This window comes from Hippocampus zosterae, chromosome 5 (genome assembly GCF_025434085.1).
Source record: "Hippocampus zosterae strain Florida chromosome 5, ASM2543408v3, whole genome shotgun sequence".
Classification (NCBI taxonomy): Eukaryota; Metazoa; Chordata; class Actinopteri; order Syngnathiformes; family Syngnathidae; genus Hippocampus; species Hippocampus zosterae.
Window position 1 is genome coordinate 19,199,120 of NC_067455.1, and position 23,969 is coordinate 19,223,088.

At 41.2% G+C, this 23,969-nt stretch overlaps 1 protein-coding gene across 4 annotated transcripts in view; it reads right to left on the reverse strand.

Annotated features, from left to right (window-relative positions):
• oxr1a (oxidation resistance 1a) overlaps positions 1-23,969 on the reverse strand; it is a 143,165-nt gene that overhangs the window by 96,525 nt on the left and 22,671 nt on the right. For 2 of the 4 annotated variants that reach the window (XM_052064686.1, XM_052064680.1), the window contains exon 1: positions 11,678-11,790. The exons of 1 other annotated variant lie outside the window; for it this stretch is intronic. In XM_052064686.1, coding sequence (XP_051920646.1) covers positions 11,678-11,703 — 26 coding nt within the window. In that variant the 5' untranslated portion in view covers positions 11,704-11,790. Of the gene's footprint in view, positions 1-11,677; positions 11,793-23,969 lie in introns of those variants that run through there. One more of the 4 variants, XM_052064681.1, reaches the window with a different exon arrangement.

Sequence of the window (23,969 nt, forward strand, 5' to 3'; positions counted from 1 at the left end):
ATTGGAATCTGCACCATAACTTCTGTAAAGAAACTAAAGCCACATTTCGACAGACTCCATAAGCGCAGTTTGAAAAACACCGATCAAGCTTGCGCTTCTGTTGCGGATTATGTGGGCAGGAGTAATATTGCCGCATCAACTATGTGAAAATTAAAATTTGGATAGTAAACAGAAGCAAAACATACCTGAAGTATTACTGTGATCACAAGAAATACAATAAAAAGAAATAAAATGGTATGGATAAAAACATATTCATATCCTTTACATTCTAGACAACCAAACAAAACCATACTACTTGATGGAAACGGTGATTAAGATGTGGCCAAAGGGTTGTCCTTTAAAAAGAAGAGGTGATTATTTACATTTTAGAAAGACTTTCAGAAAAAAAATGACTGTCACAACATTGATGTTGGCGAATTTCCTTGGACATAAGATCCAGTGAATTCTGGTTTGATGTCACCAGAACAAGGACAGTTAGCAAAGTTCTTTGTAAGCATAGACTTCATGAATAAACGCACACACACACACACACACACACACACACACACACACACACACACACACACACACACACACACACACACACACACACACACACACACACACACCGAACAAAATGTCTGCAACATTTGCGTAACCAGATATTAGATTCAGAGTCCTGCACCTTGGCTTAGAAACAGAATAACATGAGCATTTTCCCATCCTTTGATTGGTTGAACTATGCGTATTCCTTAGAGTGGTTCATGAAAATTCATGTGCAGGGCTGACGTTTCAAGGAAAACTGGATTTTATGAGACTAGGCCAACCAAGCCCATTGCTAGCTGACTCGTTTCAACCAGGAAATTGATGTTTGGCCACTTTGAGTGCAGTATGGCTGAGCAATGTCGTCAACAGCCAACACGGACACACAAGAGCAGAGAAAGGAGTTCTTCTGCGTATGCATTAAGCATCTCTTGGAATTATGATGTTATTTCATTGAAAGTTTTACATTTTATGTTGCATCAGAAGGTAAAATGTATTGGAAAGTAAAGTTAACTGTGTTTCTTTATTAATGCAAAATGCCTCGGTCTCTGCTTTAAGGTTAGGTGACTGTGTCGCTTTTTTGTCCAGAATTGTGTGATGCGGTGTTATTAAAAGGTGGCCTAGGTCCCTTAAATCCCCACTGAAGCACAGGTGCAGAACTCACTACCTGCCACTGACGTACATTAATGTGAGGTGTAAACAAACGCACAGGATTCATCTCTGAGAAAGAATGCCTACATTTTTGTCAAAATATATGAGGTATTGAACCATTATCATACATTTCATCCTATCTGAGAAAGGAGAATTCAATACTGGCCACTTTATAAAATGCAAACAATCCAACTGCCACCCTCAGAACTTGCGTGTTTGTGAGGTATCGCAACGAGGCCGATTTGCTCCGTCTGAATGTTCACCATTGTTCATATTTTCTCAGCCAGTGTTTTCACTTGCACATCTGGCATTTGCAAAGAAGGCACTGACTAGCTGGAGGCACCAACATCTGCCACCACTGGTGTCACTGCCACAAGCTCAACAGGTCACACATCTATGCTGCCTGCTTTCGGTCAACTGGAAGTTCACGTGTGTAGTCATGAGATTCTTTACACGTTGCGTGATGAATGTAATAATGCCAGCTACTTGCGACGATGACAGAATGCTTCCCAACTTTCTTCTATCTGTCCACTTTCAAAATTCAACTCCTCCTTTCTCCATCTTTCTCCCTCCTGTTTGCAGTCAGTTGGCAGGCTGTTTGGCTCAGGCTGGTGACCCAATGCCCGTCTGCAGCAGGCTCATTTGGCAGCAGTTGGTAGATTCTGTTACTTGCTGAAAATGCACTGTCTATATTAGCTTACTCTTATGAGACACCGTTGTCGGGTTGAAATAGCTGACAGAAAATGTAGCTGTTTATTTTCTGGGAAATGAAGGGGCGGTTTCAATTAAATTTAAAAAAAGCTATTAGTTAACACGACAGCAGCATTTTCTAAGTTAATTCTGGCTTTTATTTTGACATTTTGGAAAAATAATGTGGTAGGGATGCACTAAATATTTTAAAGTTAGAAGTGACTGAGGGTGGCCCGGTCGGCAACTGTGTGGAGTTTGAATGCTCTTCCCGCGCCTGTGTAGGTTTTTCACGAGTAATCCGGCTTCCAACGAGTGTGAGTGCGGATGGTTGTTCGTCTATGTGTACCCTGTGAGTGGATGGCAACCAGGTCAAGGTGAGCCCCGCCTAATGCCCGAAGACAGCTGGGATGGGCTCCAGCACACCCGCAGCCCACGTGGGATAAACAGATTAGAAAATGGATGGATGGGTAGCATTTTCCAATAACCCAAATAACCCAAGTCTCATATTTTCAAAAAATCGTGAATTCAATAAACTCTTTTGATATACCTCTCATATGAAATATTTGAAATATACGTGTGTATATTTATTTTATGCATAGCTGTGGTGCCACTAAACATTTTGACGGGTTGCATGTGAAAAAAATCTTCAGTTATTGCTGTTCCAAAAATTTACTTTGTAAAAAAAAAAAAAAAGTAAATCCAAATAACACAAACCTCATAAAAGTGGGACCAAAACAGGGGTTTTAAATACTTTCCAGTTCTTTTTCTCTTTTTTTTAAAGCAATTTCGTTTTTATTTTATTCCAATACACAAAAAATACAACTAAAATACGATATCTACGTACATAGTCTTCAGCCTATTCCAACTTGTTTTACAGTTGCATATCTGTGCTCAATGGCAAATGTAAACCCCATTGTTTAATCCTCCCGCCCCCCCGCCCCAAAAAAAATCAAACAGCTCATTCGTGTAATATTCCTTAGTTTTGTAGGAAAACAGAATGTGTGGCATTATACTTACTATTACCTTTGTTACACTACATTTTTTTCCACAAACAATGGCAAGTGCACATATCGTACAAAAAACAGCTAAGTATATATTTGGACATCCACACTCATTTTATTGAACACAGAAGTGGTGTCCAAACCTTTGACTATTAACATATTAAAATCAATGACTTGATGTTTTGATGATATGAAAATGTTCGAGCCGTGGGTCAAATTATAACGCAGCAAAACTTGGGTTCGAAAATAGCTTGAAATCAATTAGGAATATATTTTTTGTCATGCACAAAAAGCCCAACGCTGCATCTACTGCAAAAGTATGCCGTTTAAATGCCGAAGGGATCAATGTAACAGTAAATCAGGTGCAAATTTTGAATCAATGCATCCTGAAGACAGAGCTGATAAAAGGGTTGATGGATGGTGCTGCTTTTGCTCAAATACAGACACATGAAGCCTCATTATCATGGCTGTGTCCCTTTTCATTCCAGAAAAGATGACATCAGTGACTCTTATTAGAAGCGAAAATGCTAATGGCTGATTGGAGTGATTTTTTTTTCACATTCACTAAATTGGCACAGTGAAGATATACGAAAGCCCTGCAGTCAAATAAGGACACAAATGTTTCAATGCATGGGGGCTGTGGTGTGGAGTGCAAAGACTAAACTTGATCGTCAAATGTGACATAAAATGTTTTGACAGTTGCATGTGGTCTCAGCTGCATGGCTGTGATAGTACTGCTGCAGGCCATGTTATTTGCATAGCATTTAAGGAGATTAGTCCTTGTTTTTGTTGTTTTTTTTCCTTGCGAGCAAGGTGCACGCCGCTTGGTAGCTTGGTGCACGAGGCTATTGTACCCTTAGGGGTTTTGATAGTTCTTTTTCGATTACATCAAACGATGTATGTCTGCACAGAATAGAATTGATCTTGAATTAGATCAGGTCGATTGGCAAAGAGATTTTTGCAGAAGCATCTCGGATTCAACATGTAAGATGCGGTTATTGTGACGCCACAATGAAGGAATGCAGCACTGAGTCATCTTGGCCTCATATGCAAATTTGCAGATTAGAGTCAACAATAAATCTACAATAATAATGCAAGACAAGGAACGGAAGTCCACCACACAGTCAGAAGTACATTTAAACGATGCAGAGTGACTTGCATCCTGCTTCCCTCTCCACATTTTTTGAAGGCCAAGTACACATTCTGTTTTCATTATCTCACATTAATCCAATTGCTCTTCACACTTGCATGATAACTAAGGCCGTGAGAGTATTTTAAACGAGAAAGTTATGATATGGCTGTTGGATCATGGATGGATCATTTTTAAAAAATCTTATTGCGTTTCTACAGTAATCCCTAGCAATCCCTCCTGGGTATAGCACAAAATGCAAATCATTGGCAATCTCTCGGAAAATCTTGACAACAGCCTTATAAATCTGTTTAAAGTAGGGCCGAGCGATTTTAGAAAAAAAATACCCAATTTCGATTTGATTTATGACTAGTATTTTGGAGATTTTCACTTCTTCCTGGGATTTTTTTCCCCTCATTTCCCTGATCTTCCAAATGTTTGAATTACTGTACTTTATTTTCCAGAGTGGTGGGGGGCCACATGCTGCCCGTGGACCACCCATTTCCAATCCCTAATCTAGACACGTATTCCTTTAACTGTTAATTTGCTATTTATAGTTGGTTCCTGTTTGTTTTAAGACGGTTCCAGCTCGACTTCTGTAAAAAGTGTCCTCTACACCGAAGCACTCTTCCACATTAGCTTAGCGATCCCTCTCTTGGGAATGTGTGTCGCATGCTTAGCTATTTCTCGTATGCCTTTAGCGATAACGATGCATATTAGAAGCATAACTTATTTGCTGTCACAGTGGCGAGGATTAGTTTAAGGAGAGGCTCTGCACCGCGGGAGGATCATGTTTAGCGGGCAAATGCATAGGCATGCATTGGTGCGGAGCACGTTATTTTAGCACCTAGCATTTACCCAAGTGTCCGAGCAGCTGGCAAAACAGGCTGGATGGGTGACTGTTGATATGTGTATTCTGATCATATGTAGTCATGACGTATAACTTTCACATGCCCGCAGCGAGACTCTGCATCCTTGAAACAATCATCACTTAAAATTGTTCTGATGTCACACCTTAAGTTTTGGCACCGCCCTCTGATGATATAAGTATGATGTGAATTCCTTCCTTCTTTGCACTCGTGACACGCGGCCATTGTCTGTACCTCACTGATGCCCGGAATATTCTGTTATTAAAAGCTTCGAAGAAACTGTTCATCGACTCCAGCCTGTATTTGGATAACCAGTATCCTCACCATCCCAAATTCAACGAACATGCGGGGGAAAGAGGGCCACTTTCCCCCAACACTGCAACACTTTTAAACCCTTTGGCAGTTGATTGGTGTGCGTAACCAGTCAGGAGTAGCATGTGGTTTCCGATTGCTGAGCTTGGTGGGAGAGAAAGGATATATGCCCTCTTTTGTCCGGACATATCGTTTTTTTAAAACCCTGATCGGCACAGTCGTCCTGTCCCCTTTGTAGAAAAGCATCCCCAAAGAATGAGGCTTTCACCGTTTCACAGTCGGGATGGTATTCATGGGTTCGTACACATCCTTCCTCTTCCTCTCAACACGTTGAGTGGAATTTTGACCAAAAAGCTCCACTTTTGTCTCATCAGACCACATGGCCTTCTCCCATTCCTCCTCTGGATCATCCGGATTTTAATTGGAAAATTTCAGACGGGCATTGACATGCACTGGCTTGAGCAGAGGGACCTTGCGTGCACTGCGGGATTTTAATCCATGACGGCCGAGTGCGTTACTGATGGTTTTCTTTGACACTGTGGTCCCAGCTCTATTCAGGTCATTCACCAGGTCCTGCTGTGTAGTTCTGGGCTCACCCTTCACCGTCCTCAGGATCAATGATGCCCCGCAAGGAGAGATCTTGCATCGTGCTCCAGAGCGAGGGAGATTGTCCATCGACTTGAACTTCTCCCATTTTCTGATTGTTGCAGAAACAGTTGTTGCCTTCACACCAAGCTGCTTGCCTGTTGTCCTGTAGCTCATTCCAGCCTTTTGCAGGTCTACAATTTTATTCCCGATGTCTTTGCACAGCTCTCCAGTCTTGGTCATTGTGGAGAGTTTGGAGTTTATTTGATTGAGTGTGTGGACAGGTATTTTTATAAAGGTAATGATTTCAAACAGGTGAAGTTAGCACACGTAATGAGTGGGGAACAGGAAGGATTCTTTAAGAAGAACTAACAGGTCTGTGGGAACTTAAATTCTTACAGGTTGATAGGTGATCAAATACTTATGTAAGGAAATCAAAAATGCAAATTAATGATTTAAAAACCATCTACTGTGAGTTTCTGGATTTGTGTTTTAGATTCTGTCCTTCATTGTAGAAGAGAGAAGTTGATGCAAATTACAGACCTCTACCTGCTTTGTAAGTGGGACAACTTCAAAAATTAGCAGCGTATCAAATAGTTGTTCTCCCAAATATATGAAGAGACCATGAAAATGAGAGAAAGCGGACAGCACTAATTGAGTCCTTCATAACTTTCTTCCAGTGCTGCTAAACTCGATATTCCAAAGACCGCGGAGTTCAATTGAGACATCTGTTAGTTTCTAGCAGCTCAGCCTTCATAAACAAGCCTCCTTCACAAAAATATGACGTCACAGGAATTTGCATCAAGTGCACAGCTCCTTTCAAGTTTATAAGCAACAGTCATTAATGAGCTTTTTTTTTTTTTTTTTTGCTGAGTACACCGTGATTAAGCGTGTTGCAGCTAAACTGATTTATACACGTGTCATGTTCTAACATGGTCTTCAATGCAGAAAATATTTATCCGAGCAACTATTTGCATTCGTCTGACCTGATATTGGGACAAACTGTTCCCGTGGTGCATCTGAAGCTCAATTGAGGGTCCTGTGAGAGTTGCCACCATCTCAACTAGACTTTTTTAGACAGATCTGATCGGCTGGATCAGAATCGGACAATATTTAGCACTTATTGCATATTTCTTGATCGGCCATCATGTGTTTAATTCGTCGATACTTGATCGGCTCTACAAAATAAAATATTCGAGCTGCAGTGTTTCCACACATTTACCTGTGTGCGGGCTGTCACGAATAAAATTTGGCCGCGACTAAAACATTTTGGTGCTGCTCCTCTGCATTGCCCAGGCATATTAAGGAGTGCACAAGGGTACCATTCACAATACTGAACTACAAATATCAGTCTTGAATTTGGATCGGGCCTGTGATCTCATTTTTCCACTTTGACTCAGAGTGTGAATCCACTTCTCAAATGGCTTGTGATTGACCATTCATACATGATTTAAATTAAATGATCCATACTTCAGCGGTATATTTAATTTCATGCCCAGCAACTTGCTGTTGACCAGTCCAGGACACATGGCGACACAGGAGTGAATTTTCACTCCTGTCCCATCATACTCCCACAGAAAAATCATAGTTAAAAAAAAAATAAAATAAAAAAATCCTGTCGCGTCCGACTTCCGGTGAAAACAACTCCTACTGCCGTCTTACTCCCGTGAACTTTCTATCCTGGTCTGTCCAATCTCATAATGAAAGGAAAAGTAGACTCCCATTGCATGGGAATCCTGAAAACATGTCAACCTCTAGTCCAGTTTGTCCCACACCTGTAGCGCAAAGGCAGTTGGGATTTCAACAAGGACAGTGTATGGCTAATCACCTGCTTTTGGATCAAGTTGAAATGACTCACTATTCATAAAGAAAAAAGGTTATGGTAAGTATGTTGCCCAGTGACTGTTGAGCAGCAGTCCCGAGGAGCATTGGAATGCACAAGTTGTGAAAAGAAACAGGGAGTCTTGCTTTCCTCCTTCACTGACCACTACTGATGACCGTAGTGTGCTGATGTGGAAAGCTGCTGACAGAAAACACATTACATCAACCAAACGACCTCACCACACACACACACACACACACACACACACACACACACACACACACACACACACACACACACACACACACACACACACACACACACACACACACACACACACAAGACAAATAGGCCAATGTCCTGCCTTTGCTTTGTCCTTGTCATGTTGACTTTTCCTCCCTTCTTTACCCAGCGTCTTATCCTATCCAGTGAACGCCAACCCCAGCTGCGTATTCTTTTTTTTTTTTAGATGCATGGAGACAAACACAGCAGGATGAAGGAACAACTTCTTTTTATTCCGCCTCTGTCTCTCTGCCCTCAAGAGCATCTTCTGCACCACTGCTCTGCCACCACAAATTCATCACAGCACAAACCTAGCGACAAACTTCCCAAACAAATATTCTGACTTTTGCTTCAACGCGCAGACAGGGAGTTTTTGTTTACTGTGTAAATTTACAGGATCTAATGGTAACGACGGGAGTCTTCGCTCTGCTAAATGTTATATAAAAACAGGCAAATGGTTATCCCCCACTATTATGAGGACTGTGACCTACTGCGAATAGCACAAAACTGTTTCTAACGCACCCTGTCAATCTTTACAATTGCCTATATTCATAATATATACACTGAAAACTATGATCCCACAAAACATAATTTGAAACTCTTGGAAAAATATTTCAACATTATAACTAAGCACGTAGCAGATGGACACGGCAACTTTCTTTCAGGTTTGTTACATACTACATCACTCTAACGAGGAGAATTTAATGAAAGTACTATGGTATGATCGTTATGATGATGATTTAGCAGTACAGCCCAATGAATGAAAAAGATTTACGTGCAAAGCAAAAAGGAGAATTCCATCTGAACAACCTGACCAACAGTTCCCAAATACAGTGGTTCCTTGGTTGCTGACCATCCTGACTGACATGGTTCAGAGGTTACAAATTGGACACCGTGAACGAGTTTGCAAAGCAACGTAAGTATAAGTCATCAAGCGGCACAAGATGACAGGCACCTTTGTGCTAGGGCTGCATGATTATTGATTAAAATGATCATTTATCATAATTATTCATCGTGGTATTTTTCAACAAACAATACATTAAAAAACAGCACAACATGAAAATTGAAAGCAAATTGATCATCATTTTAGAACAAATAATCAGTATTCAAAACTAGCCTCGACAACTTATCTTGATTCCTTTTACACATGTGTTATGTCTATTTAAGAGGGAGGAAATTTCATCTGAGCTATATGTTACACATACAGTGCATTTGCAAGTTGTACTTGACACTTGACTTGATTTAGTCGGCTTAAGAAAGGCTAACTATGTGCTTGTCCCCTGGTGTCCCCTAGGCATGGTTCTGTTTTGTTTGGGCTCCAGCAGGTGGCAGTAGAGGGCTCTCCAGCCCGGTCTGCACCTGTTCCTCGTCATGTCTGTCACCTGTTCTAAGAGACTATCAAGCCATCACGAGTTGTCGGATAATTTGCCTTGCTCACGTCTCACATCCAAGTGCTTATTTTCTAGACCTTCGTTGTTCTCAGTCTCATTACTAGTCCTGTTTGTTTCTCTTGTCATCTCTTTTTTCTTTTGCTATTGTTATCCTCGCTGCGTTTTTGCTTTATTCATTGTTCTGCTTTTCCTTGTCGTTTTGCGTTTTTTAAAAAATTCGGTTGCCTTTTGTAAGCTCTTTTTGTTGGTAGCATTATTTAGCCCTGGATTTATCCCAGTGATTTATGTTGGACTTTGTTGGTCTCACAACCTTATTTCAAAAAAACCCTTTTTTTGTAATCGACCTTATTCTTGTCTGCGTTTGTGGGATCCGCTCAGGTTTCAGGTTTATGGTCTGGAATCATAACAGTGCTTGGCTGACAACTGGTTGACAAAACGATTGGTTTGAGGCAGCAGAGCTCACACTTTGAATGTAAATATTGCAGATGATCAGGTCAATGCAATTGTGCAGCTCCATTCTGTACTTACTGTTTTTCCATTTGATAATTTTTGATAATCTCGAGTGTTTTTCCATACAAGTATTTAAAAATGTATTAGCATAGGCCTGTGTTAGACTACGGTGTACTAAACATAATAACTACTTACACAATGTGGTGTTAAAAATAAGAGATGGGGACTTTATCCTATTTTGCCAGTTTGTCCTCTGTCTGTGACCTGGGTACCCTTCCGTCATCGACCCGCGTACTTATTCATATCATAATTGTCCTATCCCTAGATTTGACATAGTTCCTTCTCGAGTGTGTACATTTTATGAAGATGCGTACTGACACATTTAAGTCAATAGGAAAATCTGCGCAACCCAAAAATGCACAGCCAAACAAATTGTGCAGCAGAGCATATATTTTTTTGCACACGGGAGTATATGAACCCTTCATGCGAGCAGGGGGTAATCATAATCTGCACTGTTATTAATCTTTCCAGCTACACATGAATGGTGTTAAATAACATGGCATACTTTGTTAGGTAACAATAATACATCTGCTTGCAGATATAGCCACAAATGGAGGAACACAAAGGTCAAAAGCCTTGCCAAGGTGCATCTCCCGCCTCTTAGCCCTTTCGCACTTAGCACACTGTATGTGGGTCGTGCTTCTTGCAAACTCTTTTTATTGGATCAAAGTGGATTAAAGGTCCTTTCGTGAAGATTAGAAGCATGTCACATTGTTGCAATGGTTGGTTTCATTGTATATGCAGGGAGAAGAAATGAGCCCTGCCCATAACAAAAGTGATAATGGACTGGTGATGTGAAGTGATGATAATTTGAAATGTGTGATTTGTAGATTCACAATTACATGAGAACTTCCTTGCAAGTGTATTTCAGTGAAGTTATGCGAACCCAACCATGACAGAAAAGCATCTTTACATTCCCACTTCTGTAAATGAGTCCAACTGCTGAGTTTAAAAAAATCACAGAGACAGTCAGCTGGAGCAACTGAGCTGTTGCACAACACATTTGTTGTTGTCTGGAATGCAAATAAGCTTTACTAATGTGTCAAGGTATCACAAAATGCTTGATGAATGTTCTGTCCATGCTCCATGTTCTGTCATCTATTTTATTTTTGTGCCATTTTATTCTCATTGTCATCTAATTGCTTCTCATCTCTAGGTATTGAATGGCATTCTTTTCCTTAGGGACATAAGGTGCTTCAAATCTGAAGGTGATCTTCAAATGCCAAATGAGTGATTCCAGACAAATTCTTCACAAAACACCCCGCAAGATAAAAGTTGTTGTGTGACCAGATGTAACGTAAATGGAAATAAAAATGTAATTGGGAAAGCCATGGTTTAAAATTGCTTTGATCTAAACATGTCCCTGACTGCTCTCAATGCTGCAGTGAGGTTTTAATGAAGTCAACCGAACAACAGCAACGAGTCAAAAGGCTTGTTAATAAAGACGCTATATCCACTGCTCAAGAGTCAGCTGGTCTTTGATGAATGTTTCCAAAACTTACCTCCGACACGTCTAATTGTTTCCCCCTTAAACTCAATAAACCTCTCCAATCACTTCATTCTGTCCTCAAGGGAGGACAGCATGTATTTTCATTTGGACGTACATTTGGGGAAAATCAGGTATGGGTGACTGTTTTTCAGGGGTTTGTTATTAAACTGTAAAAAGCTGAAGCATGGTAGAAGCATTTTACGTACAAAAAAAGAGCATTGGCAGCATTCCCTGTTGATCTTCCTGCGAGAGCACCAACACATCCAAAAGGCTCTTCTAGTATTTTTCTATTAATAGTCCATATTTGCACAGCAAAATGAATTAGGATTGCAGATTTCTTCAAAGCAAGTCTAAACGCCACCAGCAAGAGAAATCGCTTTACGCTATGAGTGGGTAGGGAGTGAGGGAGACGCTTGGTACATACCTAGAAGGTGTCTGATCAGGTTCCATTGAGTCTTGTGCAGAAAAGATACTACTGTGGAACCAATCACTCAAACTGCTGCTGAACTAAACCAGCGGGAAAGGCCTGCCACGTCACCATGTCCTCATTAGGAGAGTAGGGCACGGTGCTAATTTATTTACCTAATATAAACCAGACAAGCAAGGAGGTGGCAGCTGAGAGGAGGACTTGACCTGACTAAGCCAATAACAGTGAGCCTGTTACTGATACCTTGGCCGAAAACAACGAGGGGGTGAGTGTATTTGTATACGTGCATGAGAGAGGGTAAACAAGAAGAAATGTAAGAGATGGATTATCGAGAGGCAGCTCGATGCAACCCAAATTTTCAGGCAAAATATACCTGAACCCAGGATGGGGATAGGGGCGTGGTCAAATAATCATTCTGCATTATGTCACACAAGAAGTCAGATAATTTCATAAAACTTCATCTTAGGGGGGCGCCTACGAGTCACTCTCATTGTTTTGTCTTCACCAGGGAAAATTTCTGGAGAACTCAATTTGAAGTGATGGAATAGGAATTGCTATTGGAAGAGGCAAACGATGAGTTCCAGAAAATAACTTTTTAATAATTTTGGTGAAGCCAGCAGCGGTGTCCAAACCACCCTTTTCTTGATTTAACTCAGTCTCTCCCCGTTTCTTGTCAAATTGCCCAGGGGGAGGCCTGCAACAGCTGCCACTGTGCGTTGAAATGATCCAGAGGCGCACAAAGGCAGAGCTCTTGTCATCGGTGATATATGACATGACCATTTCTTGCGAGTGGCTCCCTTTCTGCCCTAAGAAGCTCCAAAATTTCATTACTGATGAGAAAATATCACAACATTTTTATTTCTGGCCTTCTAGAACTGTTTACAAAAGCAGAAAAGATCTGTTCTTGCCATCACCTCTCATCAGGCTTGCACCACTTCATCATGGTTAGCAGTGGTGGCCCTTGCACCTGCCTTTTAGTCATGATAGTTTAAGATGCAAAATCAGCCATGCATTTTGTCTACTCATCCAATAACTCGTAAAATGAACTGTGACAATTTGGCACAGCTGACACTATCTTGGGTGTGCCCATTTCAGCTTCCGTTGCCATTAGAAATCAAATTTTTCCCATTATGTGACCATTTTTGCACATGCTAAATTTGAGTAAATCAGGCCCACAATGTGAAGAAGTGAGCAAGCAGCTCAATACAATATTGACAGCGTAAGATGGAAATGTCCACTAGAGCGTGAGATGTATTTAATCACGACAGCAACCATACAACTGCCTTGCTGCTACATCTTCTGAAGGATTTACCAAGATGCTCTTGCGCAAATACTCCATTTCAGTCATTTGGCACCCATAATTTGGAATGTTTGCAAGGCAACTTGCATCCTCAGTATTCACACTAATCACGCGGGGTGATATGGGTGTGATTTTTTGTTAGAAGGTTGTATTGTTTAATTTCCATTTAAACTCCTCCGACAGTCAATAGAATTAAAAACATCCGTAAAACATTAACTGTACACTTGAAGAGTTTTATGGGAGCAAGGGCTTGACTCGGTATAAAATATTTTAGACATAATGTAACTGACTCGTAGGGTTGAGGAATAAGACAATAGGCGAGATCGCCCAGGATTAGGTTTCATTTGGGAGGTTCGACTGCAGAAGAGACAAACGGAAGCTTGGTAAATTTGACTTGTGTCATGGTGTGTGGTCATTGCGGCGTATATCCTGAGTGGCCATCCTCCAAGGCCATGTCACTTTGGGTCTTGTCCAGGTGGTAAAAGCATAAGGGCTCATGGTGGCAGGGATGTGCAACACTCAACCATCTGGTGATGAGTCACTCTGTCCCCACTCAGCTTGTGTGCTCTGACTGAGCCCAAGATTATAACCAATCAATGTATGTGTTCGTATGCACATTCACGCGTACATGTGAAAAAAGAGAGATGCTCAAATGCATTAGCGTTCAATTCAACGTGATGCTATCTCAGCAGAGGCGTAATCTTTAAACGTCTGACACTGACGGTCTCCGGATTGATTTGGATGACGAATACCTTGACGACTCATTTGATACAAGAGAAAGCAGTGACTCACAAAAGAAATTGCTGAATGACAACGTGATGGGGGGGAAAAAAAGTCAGACATTCAAGGTGACAAAGCTTGAAATGTGTACATCCACACAACTGCAAAGAAAACTGAAGATGCGAGGATGAGCTGGAGGTGTTGCATGCAGTATGTTGGCCCACATGCTGCTTGTTAGAGATATAAAGACAACTAAAAGTCTGGGTCCAGATCCACCCCTCCAGGTCATGACTAACTCAAACCGAAATTGTTATATATCCGAGGGTTGCGCATATCTCTCTGTCAAATCCCCACACTAGAGTTCATACGCTTATCACAGAGGAATATACGGCTTGACTAGTCATGCTTCTACTGCCCCCTACTACCTATATATGCATTGCACAGTAAGTGCACTTTCTGTGAAAAATGTGTGACAATGTCTCCACTGACTGAAGGACAACTTGTGGACAAGAGATGAGCTTGCATTACAAGGAATGAGTTTCCATCATGACTAATAAGACGTAAGGAAGACGACCACACTTCAAACCAGTGAAGGACACCTGAGCTCCTAAACAGCACTTGCTTTATTAATTTGTTTAGAAGAAGGGGGAATACATTTCCAGTCAAACTACATTTACAGAGTTTGAAAGACTTTGAGAGCAGGTGAAATGCTGTCCGAGCAACTGGAGTCAGAATTGATAATTCATTGATAAGAATTCTTCATGAATTAATCAATATTAGGTTAAAGTACGAATTAGGTATGCGTAACATACTCCAAATAATATCACATATTTTGGTGAAATATTGTGTAGTCCTTCTGAAGCTGAGCCCATTGTGGTGCCCATGAGGGTGAAAAGGTCAAAGGTGAGAGACCAGACAAAGCATGGCTCAGGATCTCTAATGATGAAAATACTATGGACATAGTTTTCCCTCACTTGGAGTTCCTCAAGCTCTGGATATTGTGGGGCTGTCTCGGTTTCAAGCCTCTGAAACTTCGCACTGACATTGCTCTTGGATAGGCTGGCCAGAGTGGTGGTCACTTTTTTTAAGAATGGCACCAGAGAGTGAACCAACTTCAGGGGGATCTCAGTTCACAGGCTCCCTGGGAAGGTCTGTTCAGGGGTCTCTGAGGGGACAGTCCAATAGGAAGTCCAGCTTCAGATTGGGGAAGCGAAATTTGGTTTTCATCCTGTCTGGGAAAGAGTGGAACGGTTCTACAACCTCAGCGGGGGTCCTAAAGAGTCCATGGGAGTTCAGTTAACTAATTGTGTGCTTTGTGGAATTGGAGAAGCAATTTGGCTGTGTTCCTTTGGAAGTCCTCTGGGTGATGCTCTGACACTAAGTGGTATCGCACCCGAGATGAGTCGTTCGGTCCATACACATAGCAAGTGTAAGAATTCAACATTGTCAACAGTAAATCAGATTTGTTTCAAGGGAGAGCTGGACTTTGCCCAGGCTGCTCTTCGTCACAGACTGTGACGTTCATAATCCTTATACAAAGACCTTGGAGGTGCCGCAAAGGCAAAAGGGACTCCAATTTGGTGACTTCTGTATCATGTCTTTGCTTTTTGCAGGTGAGGTGGTTCTATTGATTTCATCTAGCCATGATCTTCAGCACTCACTGGAGAAATTCACAGCCAAGTGTGAAGCGGTTGAGATGAGAATCTTTACGCTATGCAGAAACAACCATAATATGCTTTGTGGTTTTGAAACTGGCCTTGAAAGCACTCCGAGGAATGATTACGTTACAGAATACAGGCACAAGTTGTCCAAGAAACCTGCTGGAAAATAACACAAAAAAAATATACAATAAATGGATACCCTACAAAAAAGGAAGCTTACCAGTGAGGTTGATTTGTCTTCATTTCACAAAAACATGTTTAGCCCTCAGTCCTTAATTGAATACCATCAGCTTACTCTTGTCTGGGTTGAAAGGTAGTGCCAGGCATTAAATATAAATTACCAACCATTAATTTGGCCCTTTCCAGTACAATATTAGCCACTCGCTTATGGCTGATGTTTTCTTCTTACATTATTAATATAGTCTGTGGTGGAAGGTCCTGCTCTTTTCAAGATGCTATAAGTGACCCAACACAACACCGCAAGAAGCTCTTTTTCACAACAAAATACAGATGCAAGGATCTATTTGGAGAACTAAAACTACAAGAAAAAATTAAACACGATATACTGTAAGTGCACGCAGGGATTAAATACATAACCTGCATACACATCCATTTTGTCAAAATCCAATTAGTGTCAAAATATTTGCCCATTTATTGGTGGGGATACTACGATGTATCTGGCAATGTTGAGCTCTTAAAAATAAATAAATACACACACTCCCACTACCACGCCGACAACTTCATGCACTGGCTGCAAGCAGTGGCGAACGCAAACCTACATGATACGTCTACATGATTGACGGCCGGCGTCCATGACATGGACACCCGTGTCTGGACGGCAAGAAGCTGATTATTTGCTGCTCACTCTGTCTGTTTAGCAGCCGAAAGCTAATTGCTACCCGGAGCGGTGGTGGAACTTCGAAAATGTTGGTGGCGATTGGTCACTGTTTCAGATACGAGGTGAAAATAACACATGCGAAAGCAAACAATATTGCGATGCTTGCCTCCCTGCTATGACGTGGACAGGGCAAAATGGAAAAAAACAAAAAAAACAAAAAACAAAGCCAAGTCCCAAAAGGGGGTGAACCATCCGGTCGCTATCTATTGTCACAGCGGGGGAATTGTGTTGGCAACCCAACCCCCTTCGCCTCTGCTTGTGTGTCCCAGCCCATTGCTGACCCGCTGCTCAGTCGGTCAGGCAGACCTGTCTACTCAGCTACTGTATGCGAAGAGATGGAAGTTCGTGCCGTGGTGTATCGACCACGAGATGGACCCTGTGGGTTGGTGTATTTCCTGCAGCCTCTCATGGAAAAGGGTTGTTCTCCCCCTACTCTGAAGGTTTATGTAGCAGCTATTTTTGCCCGACATGCTAGCGTTGACGAGGGCTCGGACACGCCCCTTTTTGAGCCACAGGCTGATGAGGCTCATCAATGGTTGTCACGTACGGGCGCATTCTTGCTTTTGATTCCCAAGGTCCACCTCACATTTTACAACGCTTACGTATGCAAATACGGTTATCTGAGTCACAAATGGCCGTCAGAGTGTCATGTCGCTCGGAATCTTTGTGTTTGCACGAGAAGGTTCTGAGGGGCTGTCTTCTGGGTGTCACAGGCTCTTATACACGCCGCGGGTCACCCATGGGTCACTAATGGTGTGCATTCTCGACCGGTGCGTGCGCGCGAAGGCACTATTCCATGTCGTCAACTCATTCAGTACCAGCCAATTCTAGGCCAAGTCTGAAAAGACGTTTGAAAACGTCTTTGGGAGTGAATTTAAGTTAAGTTAAGCACTGAAGGGATTCACAGAGCCGTAGTTACATTGGCAACACTTGTTTTCCCCAAATGATGCAGCTATTAGTTGAGTTAAAAAATAACTTTTAGTGTCATCACAAACATGAATTGTCCATTGGCTAACAGGCACAAAAAGAGCTTTATCTGCACTTCTCTGTGATGTTTTGAGTAAAGCCAATGATGAGGGAGCATAGGAGGATGGGCTTTTAATCAGAAAGCCCAAGGCCCGCAGGGATTGTGTGCAGGGGGTGGGAGTGAGGGGGGGGGGGTGCGAACGTTACATAAATAGGTTTATGCTGCATCAAAATTCATTATCAGGACAGACTTAGGACAGACTAATCTTTCAGAATTGTATTTAGAAATGGCTTTCATCATGATGGGCAAAACCAGTTCAATACTTCCTACCTTGCAAGGGGAAAATTGTCTTTTAGGGAAGAAGTAAAAGGGACAACAACTGTTCTGAGGTGTACATCTATCACTTCCCTACTGGCCCCTTTTGGTCAACAGGAGGAAGTGCAGGTATGTCTGTTCAGAGCATTGAAAATAATACATTTCCAGTGCCCAGACGAACAAAGTCCAGTGTAATAACCGCCTTTCTACAAACAAGATTGCATTCCAACCGCGCGGATTTGCTTTCTTACACCTTTGTGGGGAAGTGAGAGAAATTCTGGGTGTGTTTGAAACGGTGGAAGCGGTTCTTTCTCTCATAACTCCTCACACGTTCACCAAATGTAAAATACATTTCTAACAGCAAGATAAATGACTGAATAATTATTACACGCGCATGCATTTACACATGAACAAGTAACGCTTTTTAGGGCCCACCAAATTGAATTGACTATTTAGGGTCTTTGAATCATCACTTTTACTCCCCTCAGAACACACACACACATTCAGACGTACGCACACAAAGTCAACTGTTATTTCCAATACACCAAGCTGAGTGGAGTGCCTTACAATACGAATAAAAGCTGTTTGATAGGCAGATTTGTTTTTTTCTTTTTTTGCAGGGGTACTGACACTGAATAAGATTTATGCTACTAAACATCAGAATGGCGTTGGCTTTTTTTAAGCATGAATCAAAGATCATCTAAGGTAGCATTAAGAGGTAAGATGTTAAAATGGAAGGCTGTACTTTGAGAACGACGCTCTTTGCAAGTGTGGCTCTGACTCTGTGTGTGCATTAATATGTGCATGAGTGTGCATGTGTGTTATGTAGTGGGGAGAATAAGAGATGACTTGATTACCCAAGGGCTGATCATGTTAGATGGTGATTTAGTTAGTCTCAATCTGAATTCGCCACTATTAGAGGCCAAGAGTTTACAATACCATATTCTATGCCTGAGCTCATTTCAACGATTCATATCCAAAATGGAGTGCATCCACAACATTCTGACTTCATGACCTTTTTATAGTCATTTTGGCCTTGTGGCCTTCGGCTGGAAGTGGATATTATGCAACTTGACTATGTTGGACTGTATGTTAGTTTGAAATGTCAAACATGAAGGGTAACTCGGTCATATGAAGGATCGCTCGTACGCATGTTTTCCAGATGCCAGCACATGATGCACAAAAAAACAAAAAAACAACCATGTCATCTTCACTGGAGCCATGTGAATGCAGTAATAGGCACAGAGAAAATACAGAAATGTACCCACGTTAGCTTGTCTACAGCTGCCTAGTGAGTCAAAGAAAGTTTCCAATCACATGTAAAGAGAGAGAGCAGCTCAACAATGTTACCAATGTAATCAATTGTCACCATTTAACGTGTTGTCAAACAGTTATATTTGCTTCATCATTATTTCTTACTGTTTACAACTACAGTAAAACAATTACTACCTCACCAGTCATTATGCCCTGATCAATCAAGATAACTCTATTAGAGCAGCAATTTTTTTTTATCCGAGGGTCACAAACTTCATTCATTCGTGAACAGAAGCAACTTTTCACATTCCAACAACAGGATATACAACTGGCAAAGGGAGGACACGGCAGAACCTGTGGTGTATACAACACCATCCAAGAGGATTAAAACAGTGAGGCAAATTATTTTTTTTGCTGCAGAATGAAAAGAATTTGGCTTGAAAAGCAAAAGATGACGAAGACAATTAAGATCAACAATTCCAAAAGTTACATCTTGATTTAACTTTGCATTGGATAGATGGATAGATATTTGGAACAAAACAACCATCTTCCAGCCAAATAAAAGTTTTGGAATACCTGTAGATATAATTACTGATACCACCATTTTATTCAAGATCAAATATAACTACCACCCACCTCTGAAAACAATGTCTTCTTGTGAATTGGCAAGACAGAAGCGTAATTTGCATTAAGTTGCAATGATGGTGTGGATGTGGTTGTATGTAGTCAGGCACAAGACATCAAGACCACTTTGCATACGGTGGAATGCACGCTTGCAATACTAGCTGCTAAGCAGTTGTTGTTCTCAACTTCAAAAGTGTGTGTGAAAGAGTGAGAGATGAATAGATTTTCTCCAACAAGCATGGCCACGGACATGGACATCAAATATGGATGTCTCAATTTCACAAGCCACGCTAAGAGAAAATGAATATCTGACGGTAAGATCCTCATCTCTCCCACCTTTCAAAGAGCCATCCCGATTTAGTTTGAGGGCTGGTCCGAAAAGTCAGAGTAGAGATGCCAGGAATATTGATGTTTTAAAATTCATTCTTGTTGGTGTCCGTCAAGGAGAAACGCACTCTTTGTGTTTGTATTGCTCACTGCGCAAAAAGAAAACGGTATAGTTGCGACGCCTGTGAGGATAAAGCAGATCGGAAAATGGATGAATGGATGGATAATTATATATATAAGTATATAGAGTAACTTATTGAACCAGGTCAACAAACATTGTTATAAAAATGTGTGTATATATATATATATATATATATATATATATATATATATATATATATATATATATGCATGTACACACAAACACACATACATACACACAATAGTCAATCACAAGAGTTAGTCGAGAGCTGCCAACCGTTGATTCCGATTTGCTAGTTCACATTTGGCCAAAAAATGGAGTACAGTTTTGATGGATGCTGTGTAACCAAGGGCTCACATTGTGAATAATATAATAAAACATTGAGTCCTTGGACTTTGGTGTTCAATTCTTTGTGGCAAAAATCTTAAATGAATACCTTTTAGGAAATATAAGTTGGGTTTACCACACGGTATCCTAAACAGTCATTGATATAAGGTAGGGGTGCCCATTGCATCATTCGCGAGGGATTTGTGGCATCAGTCAATCACATGGCATTAACTCAGTTGCTGCCAGTCTTCCCCATTTGATTGACATAATGGCAAAACAGGTAGACTCCTTCCTATCATCCCTTGTGAAATATGCCACTTGATTGAGGTACTGAACAGCCTGTCATAGACCTGTTGAATGCCTCTCCATGCATATACAGTACATACAAGGGCGCCAAGTGGCAAAGCTAGCCATTTTCTTTTTGTTCCATCCACTCTAAACTTAATAACGCAAAAAAATGATTAGGGGAACAAGTAAGTCAAATATTTCCATAGAGTTAGAGAAGGATTTTATTTTTGCGGTGGGCTCTGAGGTGGGGTTTCTCAGATTTTCTGCAGAGTGGCCGGGTCAGGTTGGGAAGAGGATGCTGTGGTTGGGCGTGCGCCCACAGTTAAATAAGTCAATAAAATAAAATAAAATAAAATACAGTACCGTATTTTCTGCACTAAAAGGCGCACCGAAAAGCCTTCCATTTTTTAAAAGCTCACAGCGTGCCTTAAAAGCCGGTGCGCCTTGTGTATGATCATTACGGTAATATTTCAACGCAAAAATGGCTCCTTGCTCAAGACATGCTAACAACGCAGAGTTCAAACTTTAGGTGATCGGTTACGCAGTTGAACACGGAGAGCAGCGGCAAGAGAATTCAATGTTAACGAGTCAATGTTATAACTTGCTGTTGGTTAAGTGAACTGTGTCGCTTCTTTATTAAATAAGTTTGACTGACATCTGATCGTTCTGTTGGTGTTTGCTTGAGCGAAGCTCCATCTAGTGGATGCATTTCAGATTGCGTCTTATGAGCGGTGCGCCCAATGTATGAAAAAAATGACAAAATAGGCCATTCATTGAAGGTGCGCCTCATAATCCAGTGCACCTTTTAGTGTGGAAGATACGGTAGGTAGATCACTTGGATTTAGTCGTTTCCTGAGTAGTTTGCTGGCTGAAAAAGTGCAGACACCCCTGATATAAGGCAACGTAAAGCAACACACCTTATATCTATTTTTTTGTTGATGGAAAAAGTTTTTTTTTCTACACGGCCGTGTTCAAAAAGAGGTTTACAGACATATTTTTCGTTCAAATACTGCGTGGGTTTATGAACTAAGCTTCCTAGTATCCAAGAGGAATGCTCACATGTGCTTGGCCTCACACCGCACACAAAACATTCGCCCTGTGCATCATGTACTTTTGGTAGGTTTCTCTTTTGCTGTGAACAAGCTCTCATCCCACAGAATGGCTACAAAAAAGTCAAACGTGCCAGTGATTATGCTATTGCGAAGCCCGAGAAAGTGTTGTAGTTGCAGCATTGGCCAGTGAGGAGTAATCCGCCTGAGGTCCGAAAGCTCAGCATTTTGACCCATACAACTGCACCCGGCCACGATGCCCAAAGGTACCGCTGTCAGCTCCTTGCCAGGCATCTGTCAAGCACTAAGGCACCTTCTCTTTCATTTCATTTTGACGGGAAAAAACTGCTTTGGTTTGCCAAAATATAGGTTGAAGAGTTGAAGTTTGTGTGTTTCCTCTGCAGTTGATATTTGATCATTCAAATTAAGACAGCGTGAATCCATAATGCATTAGGCGATTAATAAGTTAAAGCTATCGTCAAGTAATGATAAAACCCATGCATAAAGGTTAATTTATGCAGTACTGTGGTATCAGGAACTCACAAACATAATAAACAACTGGCAATTCTAGGTTTTACTTTGGACCAACTGTCCCGTGGACAACACCTCATTAGCACAGTTGTGCTGCATAGCAGGGTCAGCTCATGCGCATTCACATCATGTCCTAAGTTCACACAGTTATTGAACTTGACCATGTTCTGTGCTCTACATAGTAATTTATTTTATTCGATTTTACGTTATTATTTTTTTTTACATGTACGTTGCATGCATAATGAACAGGATGCCACAATGTTACCTAACGCTCTCTCCTCCCTTTGTGATGAGTCACACGCCCAACCCGAGGCAACTGAGCTCAGGGAAAAGATGTGATTTAAATTCAGCAACACTCAGGAGGACGTAACACAAAAAAAGGGTGGTTTATTTTAAGATTCCTCTTTTCCACCAACGAGATTTGTCAGAAAGTATTAAATGATGCTGCAGTCCAACATCCCAAAACGCATTCTGCATGGTAAATACTGGATTGTCATTTTGTTTTGTGGGCCTCAGTCACTCATGCAGGTGTCGAAATGTTCTTACTCTGCTCACAAGTTGAGCGTATACACAAACTCACCGTGAGATTCATGACACGTGCATACCGCCTAATTTTTCTTGTCACCACCATATGCATTTTACTGAATCGGGATTCATTCGAAATGATGGGCTTACACCCGCGAACTGCAATCTGCATAAACCACGCCCCATTTTTCCTCCTACATCCTTTCGATGCACGTGAGGCAATATGGAAAGGTTTTAAGGTGAGACAGATGTCCTCAAAACATTTATACCAGTCTTAATTTTTTGTCTTTTAACAAAAGGTTGGCATCATCGGAAAGCTTGCTAAACCGATAGAAACCGACAAGTAATAATTTAACATTGAATTTAGACAAGGATGGATACATTAAACAAAACAAATTAAAATCAAGAATGAACAAACATAAGTTGTTAAAATACAAATTGTAATTTCTGACGACATACGGGTCTTCTCTTCCACGTTGTGCTACGAGGTTCAGTCATTGCGCCAACAAACAACTTCTTTAGGTTTTATTTTGTAGGAACGATTAATGAAAATTGTTTGGGGAAATGTAGCGGAGCAGTGAAAATTGCCAGAATAACACATACGGTAATTTTGTAGCATCCAGATAAGTGAAAATTCTATTGTAACAAAGTATTGACTGCGATTGGCTGGCAACCAGTTCAGGGTGTGCCCCGCCTACTGCTCGAAGACAGTTGGTGAGGATACGCGGATTAGAAAATGGATGGACAAACTATTCATACTCCATGACATTAAAGGACGGAATAGTCCCACCTCTGTCTCAATTTGAGCCAGGAAAAACCCTGCACACAAATCAAACGCCTCTGCTGCCATGTTAAAAAAAAGTGTCGGAGCAGTTTGCAAGGAAGAGTTGGCTGAAGATGATTAGCCATACATTTGGCACAGCAAGATGACTTTGTGTTGCTTTTTCCAGCTACTCTTTTTTTCATCCTCTTCATCTGTCCTTACATAAGCCATAAAAAGATGGAATAAAAACAAATAAAATAAACAACGGTTGTCAAAGACGGAACATAAAAGAAAGCAGACCAGCATTGAAGCGGTGGCTTTGCATTTCCCCTGCTCAACAAAGAGCCGACCACCCTGAGGTGCTCTCTCTTCATTTGAGTCACTTTCAGGCCACGGCTGTTTACATGACATCATACTGTGGCTCGGGAGAGGAAGACATAAAGAAACAAGAAAAGTAGCAGAGGTGCCACTGGCGTCCACAAAGTAGCTATTGACAACGATACTGATGGTTGCGAGAAAAAACATTATGTGAACCCTTTTGGATTTTCTGAATTTCTGCATAATTTGGTCGTAAAACGTGACTTGGTCATCGAAATCA